Here is an 11,958-nt window from a genome sequence, read left to right on the forward strand (position 1 = left end):
CTACAGCAATATATACAACCTCACGATGGGCTTTGTCATTCCATGCCATTTCCCTGCTTTTTGTTTGTCAGCAACAAACCTACGCTTGTTGGAAGAAGGGGCTTCTTTTTTGCAGGGCAACCTTCAAACCCATAGTGATGTAAAGCTTGTCTGGCTGTGGACAGTGTCTCGATGTGAGGAACTCTGATCTGACAGGTTTGAATTCATGGCAGACATGTTTTTGGTAGTTTTTGGATTGGGCTGCCCATCCAGACTAGTTTTACCATATAATCTTTGTCTCTTGCAAGTGTAGGTAAAATGTTGAATATCGCACATGATACTGAAGTAAAAAATAAAACATAAAACATATTACACCTGAACTGAGTGATACTGAATCTCACTGCAAGAAAACACATAATCACAAACACGGCTAACATGACTTGCGGCCACAAGGAACTTTAAAGGTTTCAGGGTTCGATTGAAGTCCCTGAACATTTGTTTTGTTCGCAGAGCTTTTATTTAGAGGAAGACAAAGGCACAAACACAAAGAGCCAAATGTCATGTCTTTGATGCCAGCACTCACCACTCGCTTGCCAGTTTTGACACTGTTGTTCAGGGTATAAATTAGGATAAAAAAACTGGTACAGCGAGACCAATACAGGAAAAGTGACCAGGGACCTGGGGCATGGCACATAAAGACACAATAGACCAGATTGCTATGGGATAAATACTCTTCATGACCAGAAGTATTTGAACACCAAAACACCACAGAGATTTTGCTTGGTAAACAATTCGTTCAAAACCACTGGCATTAACGTAAACATTAAGTCCTGGTATATTACTATGTTCTGGAACACAGCTGTTGTACCTAACTCTCATTAGCCAACAAGAAGATGTTGTAAATTTGATTAAATATGTTGATCAATAAGGCTTTGCTCGCAGTTTCAGGTTACCCAAAAAGTTAAGATCAGGTCTCTGTGCAGTCCAGTTAAGTTCCTCCTTACCAACCTACTACTACTGCTACTGTTTGACTAGCTATCAATGTGGGTGGTTGACACGACCAAGACTAGAAAATTTTATACATACTATTTAATACATGAGGGTTCCATTCTGTGTAGCGGCTTCACAGCTGAGCAATTGTTGCTCAATTATATTTTACTTTTATAAAAGCAGTTGACCAGGGCAGCAATAGCAGGGGTAAAGTTTGATAAACTAACTTCTTAGAAGGATGAAATCCTGTGAAATTGCCTTGCTGATCCATTGTACAGCCAGTTTTTCTATGTAGACTTTATGACTGTATAATTCACCTTTTAAAAATGTTAGGGTGACTCAAATGGCATGATCCACAAGCTCAAAAGTTTGTCTGAAAACTTATGGCCATGAACCTTTGGGTATGCAAGTTTCATAACCAAATTAATAGCATAGGTAGAGTTGGTAAAATGATTACCATTCCTAGTCTTCGAAGTTCGAAGTTTTAATATCAGTGTTATACTAACAGAAGACACACTGTGTCAATAATGTCCCATTTTTTTCAGGTTTCAATAGTCGTCAGTCTTTTCTAACAACCTGATGAGCAACAAAAGCAAAGGAAATATTCCGATGTTTTCTCAGCTCCTCTGCAATGCTTACATTCTCTTACACAATCCACACTATTGTGTAAAAACATGAAACATTGGAATCTGAGAGGTATTGGCTCATCAACATTCAGACTCAAGAGGTGCCATGGCATGTTTGTAACTACTGTCTACCAGTTTATATCTGAGTCAGCTAAGCCCAAAAACCATGCCAGCGTCAAAAAAATGAAGTGGGTTCATTCAGTCTAGCTGGCAGAAGTAAGCTTAAGAGAACACAAAGCAGGTATGTCTGAAAAAAAACCTGCACCAGCAGAAGTAAGCCTGTGGCGCTGATCTAATGCTTTTCAACAGCAGCAATAAGAGCTTTGTAAATAGTACGCTCAGCTCCTCACGCACAAACACACACACTGCTGCACTGGCACAGGAAAATTACAATAAGGTCCCATAGTAACATATTTGCACAGACACACATGCTAAGTGACACATCACTTAGAAAAGATGGCACTACTGTGGCAGGGAGTGTACCCAGGGCCGGCAGTTAAACTGTTAAGACACTCGTCAGACGTAGGTAAAAGAATTCAGCGACACGCGTGACGTCTGTTTATAATTGCTGTCATTTGTGCAATGGAAAAATTTTTAGAGTGAAAAGGCAGTTTTTTGTTTTGTGACAAATGGTTTATCTTTGCCATAACCTAGGTTACGATACAGCCGTGTACTTGAGACTGAACAATAAAACAAACAGCTGAGGGGAGGCAAATGACATCATTTGTTATGTAAATAAACTGTGTGCAACTCGAGCGTGGCATTTTTACCATTGCAAAGATTCAAAGATGTAAAAGCTTGAATGTGGGTGAGTGAGGACAAAAAAGAGATTGTCAAGGGGTTTCGTGAAGGTTTCAATGTAATGAAAAAGGTGTCATAATGAATACAAAATGCCTGTTTTACACACTTTACATTACTATTCTTGGAAGAAGATCAATTTTACCACAGAAAACTTAACAGGAGGTGGAACCACATATTATAAACATAATAAACCTCTTACATGATTTTAGCAAGCTCTGTCTAAAAAATTGCAAATTGAATGTAAAGCCTTTGCAATCAGATAGGGAAAAAATAAAGCGATATTATTAACCAGTGTTACTAAGGACATATTAAAATTACAAAAACAAAAAGGTCAAGACAAATTGATACGAATGTCTTTGCTTTCTAGATGTCATTATGTTACCCAAGTACTTTACCGTATGACTGAATAAACACCTCATTTTAACTAAATATCTTTAACTGATTAAACATCTTGTAGGTTTATTTTGCTCCACACATGCTGAATGTGGAATTTCTCTGTCTGACTGGTTTGTGTATTTACCTGAAATTGTTGTAAAGCCTATAATTATTAAAGAAGGATGAATAAACAGTAATTTGCTACTGGAGATGGTTTATAAAACCTGTCATGTGTATAAAATATGATAAAAATATAACAGTAACCCATAACAGAGCCATCAGACCCACACTACAGTTGTTAGAATAGTTTTATTTGCTACGTGCAAATGCAAAATCATGTCAAAATTATACAAACCACCTGACACATAAATGATTAAAAAGAGCATTATTAGTTTTTATATTGTATTATCAGGTTTTACATGTTAGGTCACTGGGGTAAACTAGTGAGTGAGGAGATTCATACTGGTGGCATTATTAATGTTAGTATCAGTCTGGTAATAATGTAGGCAAGTTAGTTTATTTGATCCACGGAGGCTCAGATCTTTACTTATGCAAATCCTTCACAATAGATTGATCCATTATAATTTGCATTATCTATTCTGATCTCTCTGAAAACACCAGGCTGAAACTATGCCACACAGCCTAAATCTGTGTTCGGAGCAGTATTCCCCAGTAGCTTACATCACCCCCGGGTCATCATTAGCGAAACTAATGGCTCCGTAAACAATGCCAATAAATCGCACCTACAATCGGCGCGCCGTGTACTTTAATCCCCCCATTTAATTTACACCTGAATAAGGCGCAACGGGAATGTGGTGAATGTTGAACGCAGCACAGACACGAGCGGCGCCCGCGTTTAGACAAACCTGCTGTGAGCACTTTGTTTAGATTCGGTCAACTAAAGTAGTATCGATGCTTATAGACCACATCATCATGGTTATAGACCACAGTAAAACAAGAGAGCGTACAATAAACCTGTGTTTCTTTAAGTATAACAAATAATGACATATAACACTGATCCCTTCAAAACCTTTTGGTACAAAATATTGGCGGTACAATGAATGTATCATAAGAATTCTGAATATACTTGTTATATTTGTGGTGAGGCACTAAGTAATTACTGTAGTTTAAAAGCACAAGCTAATTAATGCTGTACTGTTCTAATATGCAGGTAAAGTCAGGAGTTTACATATAGCTTCAAGGGACATGTCTGGCAGACTTGCAATATTAACCATTCTTAAAACTAATAATTTATTGTGAACTAATGATTGAAACACATACATAACACATCACAAATATAAGTTTATTGTAGGTTTTCTGAAAACATTCAGTTCCAAAGTACATCCAGCAACACAGATGATCAGAAGTTATGATGTTATTGAACTTTGTTGCATTGCCTCCTATTTATTGATTTAGGTTGACTACAGTTGTGGCTTCACTTTGGCCATATCATTAGAGCTAGTTTGACTGCATCTGGGCTGTTTAAACATACACAGACCAGTGGTGTCTTGGTAAGGTCATGAAATTAAATCCACAAATTGCCAGCTTATAGTATGAGGATTTTTCTCTGATGGTACAATACAAACTAAAACCCACAAAAGGCACATGCTTGATTGATTAGTACTTATGTAAGCATAGTGGACCAAATAGCTTTAACAACCGCATAAAGCATACACAAATGGAAGACATATCCATATTCTGAATTATTATTTTCTGCAATTTGCAGGGTGGATGACATTATTTGAAGTTTGGTATGCTTTCCCAGTAATTGCAGTGGTTTCACCAGGATACTTTGGTTTCCTCCAAACTGGATGTCTGTCTATCTGTCTGTCTGTCTCTGTCTCTCTATCTAGCTAGGATATATTCCTGCTTTGTGCCCACTGATTCAAGTGATGCCAAATAGAGATAAAATTGAATTGTATAAGGTTCTTGAAATTTATTTTGGGATAATAGCCTGTACATAGCATGTGCTCACCTGTAATGTTACAATAATAATAATTATTATTATTATTTCTATTGTTATTATTATTAACTGACTTTGAGCTCCTATTCTTTTGAGCTTTCAAATTCAGTAGAACGCGGTGCTTACTAAGCCTTACTAAGCATCAGCGACCGGACCCACCGCGACCCTGAAACGGTCGAATGAATGAAGGATAGTACCTGCATTTAAAAGTGTTTAAACTCCTTCAAAACTTTATTACTTTCTTATAATGTAATCCCTATTATCCCCCGCCCAAAAATATCCAAAAAAGTGCAAATAACTTCAGACCACTTAGACTGCAGCGATAAAAATCTGCCAAGGAAAGGTGCGTCTTTTCGCAGTGCGCATGCGTGTCGAGAGCGGGCGGTGCTGTAAGGGCCGCGGTATGTGCCGCCCCCTCCTGACGTCACTGCTGTGAGTAGCTAAATGCGTGTATGAGGGCAGCGGAGAGAGAGTGTGTGTTTGTGGAACTGAGAGAGTGCACTGAGCGTTCCTCTGTCTGACTCTTTTATACTGGCTATTTTTGGGAAAGCGCTACCTCCATCCTGAACGCGGCTTCCTCCGCTCGCACAATTGGCCCAGCTGGGAGCTTTATAAGGTAGGAGGGTCCTACCTGGTACATGCACTCAGTCAGACTCGCTCCTCGGTTCATGGACAGGAGAGAAAGTTTGGATCAGACGGGCTGATTTTTTACTTGGACGAGCGGTGCGTTTTTGCGCTCACGTATTAGAGAAGTTTTCACGGGACAACCTGGACATTTGAAAGATGGCCTTACCTGGGTCCATTTTGCCATCGATTTCGACCTTTGCCAACCAGAAGGAGAAATTGTGGGAGAATGTAAGTATGATTTCATTTATGTAGGCAACAAGTGCTTTAGAAATGATGTTGGCATTTGTGATGCGAGCTTGTCAAACGTCAGCTGACATTATTATTTTAATTATAATTAGCGCGCAAAAACACTTGAAAGCTTTTTGTGCCACAATTGGATCTTATTCTAGATACAAAGTGAAGAAAATACTTTTGTAATTAAATTTGGTAATTGGACAAATTTGCGTTCCTAATTCTTCAGAATTAAGAATTAAGTTCTTGTATAAACCGATTTTAATGTATGCATAAATATAACCATGAATAAACTAATATTTGCTCTTTAATTTCCAGAGGTGGACTGTAGATGAGAAGCCGCTGACATGCGCAGACGCGTACCGGAGAAAAGACGACGAGGATCTGAGCGATTTCTTGGATCTGGAGTTCATTCTGGCTAACACGACCGGTCCTGAGACCGTGAACCCAGTCAGTGCCACTGTTACGGACTATAATTCCACACCAAACCACTGCAACATGTACCAAACCGGGAGTGCGTACGCACCATACAGCCTAGTGGCTGAACTCTTGCACACTGAACCGGACACCTACTGCACCAGCGGCAGCATCGGAATTCACGGTCGGTTCGTCATGAATATGAACACTGTTCCAAACAACGCGCCTTTTCCAAGACCGGGCTTTCCAGACGGAATCAAAGTTGAGCCCTGCGCAGAGGAGGACGGATACGGCCCAGTGATGGGCATGGTGCCCCAAAGCTGCCAGCGCATCAAACAGGAAGGCAACGTCTCTTGCGCATTACAGTTCGAGCAGCCCAGACCTGCAGTGTCCCCACAAGCAGCGGGCAACATCACCCCACCGCTCAGCCCAGACGACCAGGCCAGGTGCCAAACACAGATCTGCCGCAACACCTTCCCACAGAGCTCCTACTACCCACCTCAGCAGCACCAGCAGCAGCAAGTGCAGCTGGGATACCAAAGCGCGCAGCTGTATGCCGTGTTCGATGACGGACTCGGAGTGATGCAGCCCGGTGCCCAGCGTGCACTCCTCACCCCTCCATCATCACCCCTAGATCTGCTCGACTCCAAACCCAAAAGAGGGAGGCGCACCTGGCCGAGAAAGCGCGCAGCTACGCATACGTGTACGTTCCAAGGCTGCGGGAAAACCTACACCAAGAGTTCGCACCTGAAAGCGCACCACAGAACTCACACTGGTAAGTTATAAAGTACACAATTTCACCAGCTTTCGAACGCTGCATGATTTTTACCTTTTGCGTAAAATGAACAATGCAGTGTTAAATTACGAAAGAGTTTAAAGTTCATATGTGTTTATGAGTTTTCGTTGCACTGTAAAGGATTTACCATGCAAAAAGGAGTAACTTCACTGACTCAATTTATTCTCTGCAATATACCTGCTCTACCACTACTACTTGACCCGTTAAAACCGATTTGATCACAACTGTCTACATAAATATGTAAAAACAGTTGCTCTGACTAATTCATTTGTACAAAATGGCCATGAAGGAAACAGTATAGAATTAAAGCTGCAATATGCAACTTTATCATAAAAACACGGCTGTGTTATTCTGGAAAGCCTTAAAACCCAATTCTAATTAAAGATGTAAAATAATAAAGGTTTTTTATTCTTTAAATCTCCCCATAGCAATTGAGAATCATTTTCTGATTGTTTCATGAATAATATATGAATTACTTGCCACTTGCCAATCAGCAACAAAACACTCTTAGTTCTTCTGCCAGGGAGGACAACAAATGATGCATGCATATAAAACCCACCTAAGATCCTGTATTAACATGTTACCTGTTTTGTTCCATCAGGTGAGAAGCCATACCACTGCAACTGGGAAGGCTGCGGCTGGAAGTTCGCCCGGTCTGACGAGCTCACCCGTCACTTCAGAAAGCACACAGGCCACCGACCCTTCCAGTGCCAACTGTGTGAGCGTGCTTTCTCCCGCTCCGACCACCTTGCTCTGCACATGAAGAGGCACATGTAAACATGGAGGAACATGAGACTGATCTGACAGAAAAAGTTGTAACCAAAGCCTTATAACTGCCTTATTTAATACCTTCATACAACCCGAGACCAAAAGACTTTTGTGTCACCATTTTTTCTATACTATTTTGTATTATGTAGCTGGTACTACGTGGGATTTGCAGAACAATTGAATGCTGCATTAAGTGTTTTGGGGACAAACAGCAACCTGCAGGGACGGTCCTATAATATATAAATATATAGCCATGTTGAAACTGAAAACAGTATGTATGTTCAACAGAGTGCATTTATAATGAGAGTAAATGTGCATACTGACCATGCACAGCGACAACGTTCTTGAAACTGCCTTCAAATTGTTGACCAGAACTGTGTGTTCATTGTGATACTTTGTAAGATAATGTTTTGTTAAAATTATTAAAATTATCATTTGTTATAAACTATTCCAACATATTGTATCACAAAGGTACAATAACCTGTTGCCCCATTGTACACTAGCACATAAACCAGGGCTCGATGTCCTGCTTTTTTTAAAGATATAAACAGAAGTTTTATATTGTAAGTATTGTATTTATTGTACATAATAAACTAAATTTGAGTATACGCTTGACTTGTATTGCTCATTTTTCATGTTCACTCACATATTCATGCACACTCTCTTATTACTGGCTGCTTTGAAGTTTCTTGGAATCCTAAGAAACTCAAGCTGTGGTGAACAAGCTTATTACACTAAACATGGCCCTATAACATGCCATTTGGTTAAAGCAAGGGTACCGAACTGCTATTCCTGAACCCCCACTCAGGCGGGTATTATAGTTTAGGCCGAGATGCTTTCCAGCTGCAGCCAGCCGAGGCCCGCAGCCTGTGGCTTTCGCCTATAAATACAAACATTACATTTACATAATTACAGAGAGAGAATTTAGATACGTCTGGACGGAGGGGCGCTGGGCTCCGTGCTGAAGATCCAGCTTAAAGAGACGGCCTGTTTACAGAAGCCTTTGATGGTGGCTTGTCGAAACAGACATCTGACTGCGCAACTGCTGATGCAATTCAAAAATCCCTCTGACTTTAAATCCGAGTTGTCTCGACGGAGCACGTTTGTGGACCTCTTTTAAACTTTCATAACATAAAATGACAAAATGACAGCAGAACAAACCAAAATAGTTATTACGACCTGCAAATGAGATGGCACAAGAGTCTAGAACAGGAAAAAAAAACAAGCCTGAGTCGTTCCTCAGCAGCTTATTACAGTTTGCTGGAGAATTTAAGCATGAGAACCTGATGTCAAAAGTCATGTTCACTTCTGGTAAAGAAAATTTCACAAACACAAAAAAGCAGAAATACAAGCCGAGCTATTTATAGCAAACTAGTGTAGTATAAAAGTAGAAGTCTCATTTCACTTTTTTGTTCTGAAGATAGTACCTACTACTACCACGACACGCATGATTTGTGATGAATGCTTTTATTTTGAGGCCTTCTAGATCCAGATTACATTATCTGAAATATATATTTACATATGTTTTCAAAGCACACAGATACTCCCAATGTGAGCTACAGTACAGATGTGAGTTTGAGTTCAAATACATACAAGTACAGTCACTGCAGCAAACATAGTCTGGTCATTTAAATCCTCAAATTATTTATTTTTATTTTATATTAATTAACTCCAACTGCATGGTGTCATAAAAAGTCAATTTTTGTATGTGTACTACTGTAACATACACTTGTGGTAAAAAGTATTGCTTGTTTGACATCCCATTCCAAAACTATTTGGAGCTGCCACCCCCTCCCCTAACTGTAGCTATAACAGCCAGGATTTGAATTGTGTTTTGCTATTTTGGCCATTCAATCAAAAGAGCATTTCTGAAGTTGGGCACCAAAGTTGAAAAAGTCCAACATCAATGTCTTAACTCTTCTCAGTGTTCAGTAGGGTTGCTGTCATGCTTCTCTGTTCAAACCACCAAATTTCTTCACATCAAACTCACAAAATAATGTCTGTATGAACTTTGCTTTGTGCACAGGGGCCCTGTCATGATGAATCAGCAGGGCTTTCCCCAAACTGTTGCCACAAAGTTGTAAGCATGTATATGCTTTATATAAGCACACCTAGGGGCTGCTAACAATAGTCCACTTTCTACATGTTTTTATAGAGTATATAGAGAAAACCCACATGAGAACACTTCCAGGAGGATGCTGTGTACTGTATTCACCTGCAGTGTGTTTGCCTCAAATGAAAAATTTATGTCTCCCCCTATTGTGCAAAACGATTAGTGCTGAGTTTATTTTTTGGCTGATGAGTTAATTGAATTGATTTTTTGTAAGTTGTACGATAAAAACACTTCACTACTCCTGGTACAACCATTTCATCTAAAGAGCTTGTCTCCTACAGATTGTAGATGACAAAGCTCATCACCCTTTTGTAATAAACAACAATCATACAATTGTTCAGAACTCATTGTCTAATGCAGATTGGAGAGATGTTCCAAAGTTAGTTAGAACACAGAATAATTGAAGCCAACTTTGAAGCCAATTTTACCAACACTTCACGGTGTTTCCTCTACTATAAACATGACACTTTAATATTACTTGTTCTGTAAGAGCTGCTCTGGAGTTCATTAAACAGTATTTGACAGTAATTGCTCAAAAATCGATATATCTTTCATTATGACAGCTAAGTAACTCTCTTTTTGTTGTAGTGTCTCAAATGTTCCTATTAACCACTAACATAGTTTTTAATGATACATTTTTCATGACATTATTATGATTTGAGACATGGCCTATGCATATAAATTCAGTTTTAGACAATACATATCAAAATGTTTAAAGGAGCATCACACATTCATATTTAAACACATTGATTAAAAGTTTGGAATCACAAAATCTTTCCCCATTTCATTAAATTTTTATCAACCTTTTTACCCAGGTCAGAGCCACTGTGGGTCCAGTTCCATCAGGAAATACCCTAGAGAGAGTGCCAATCTATCCAAGCAGTTTACTCTATTCATGCTTCATCAGATGTATAATGTTTAGCTTTCAGCAATGAAATCTCCACAGACACAGACTGGCATTAGAATGAAGAACGTTTATTGATGCCACCTTTGCAACAAGTTTAGTCAAATTTCTAGATCTTAAAATCCACTGTTTGTATCTAACAGCAGTTGTTTGTTTCTAGCCTTCTAGCATCACAACATCAGTGCCAAACCCTAGTAATGTTCTTTTAACTGAATGAAGGCAGATGGCAACAGTCACATTCAGAATCTGGGTACTAATGCCCATCATTTGACCCCATTCTGTTGTATGTTGATATATTAAAATGGTGTTGGTACAAGTGCAACTATCAACAGATCATTTCTATCAGAAAAGGAAATATTCTAAACCTTTTGTTTAAAATCAGGCTGGAGCTGTAGGTATGGCCGACTGGCCCCTCACAGTTATTATAAATTAATTCAGAGAAGTAAAAACGATTCTGTTCAGGAATCCCACAGGGCAGCCCTGTTAACCCACTTGACACTGGACATGCTGCAGCAAAATTTTAAAATGAGACAAAAATGTGGCTGAGCATGCCTGGTGAGAATTCTCCTAAATTAACCACATATGTGGACCAAAAAAAAGCAAAGCAGCGTCAACAAATGTTAAGAAAAAAAAATGCAAATAAGAGAAGAATTTCAACCTCACATTTTTTTCATCACCTGAGCCCTGCGCTGCTCCTCACTCATCCTTTTAAAGCTAAATCTCCACTTCTAGCTCCTGACCAACCTTCACTAAATTAGAACAAGAATGCCAAGGTATGTGGGTTGGTATGGGATTTGACATACCAACTCACAAATGCAGGCAGCTGCTGGATTATTTTTACACATCAAAATCTTGAATTTATTTTTGAGTTACTTAGTCTGAAATGTCTCAGTCTGGAGGAAACAAGGAATTTGTGGTGCTTTAAAGAAACAACATGGAAGGAAAGAGAAATTAGTCACATTTGGGAGTTTGATGAGAGTAAACAGACAGGAAATCAGGAGAAGACAGCACATGTTTCTATGCATGCTGACATACAGTGCCTTGCAAAAGTATTCGGCCCCCTTGAACTTTTCAACCTTTTGCCACATTTTAGGCTTCAAACATAACGATATGAAATTGTAATTTTTTGTGAAGAATCAACAACAAGTGGGACACAATCGTGAAGTGGAACGAAATTTATTGGATATTTTAAACTTTTTTTAGAAATAAAAAACTGAATATTATTCGGCCCCCTTGCGTTAATACTTTGTAGCGCCACCTTTTGCTGCGATTACAGCTGCAAGTCGCTTGGGGTATGTCTCTATTAGTTTTGCACATCGAGAGACAGAAATTTTTGCCCATTCTTCCTTGCAAAACAGCTCGAGCTAA

The 11,958-nt window shown here is 39.3% G+C and overlaps 1 protein-coding gene across 1 annotated transcript; it reads left to right on the forward strand.

Annotated features, from left to right (window-relative positions):
• Positions 1-5,230: 5,230 nt before the first annotated feature.
• On the forward strand, positions 5,231-8,181 carry klf2b (Kruppel like factor 2b). Its single transcript, XM_062987207.1, has 3 exons — positions 5,231-5,589; positions 5,911-6,784; positions 7,407-8,181. The coding sequence occupies exons 1-3, from the start codon at positions 5,518-5,520 to the stop codon at positions 7,580-7,582; spliced, it is 1,122 nt and encodes a 373-aa protein (XP_062843277.1). The 5' UTR covers positions 5,231-5,517; the 3' UTR covers positions 7,583-8,181.
• Positions 8,182-11,958: the final 3,777 nt, after the last annotated feature.

Source organism: Trichomycterus rosablanca, chromosome 25 (genome assembly GCF_030014385.1).
Source record: "Trichomycterus rosablanca isolate fTriRos1 chromosome 25, fTriRos1.hap1, whole genome shotgun sequence".
Classification (NCBI taxonomy): domain Eukaryota; kingdom Metazoa; phylum Chordata; class Actinopteri; order Siluriformes; family Trichomycteridae; genus Trichomycterus; species Trichomycterus rosablanca.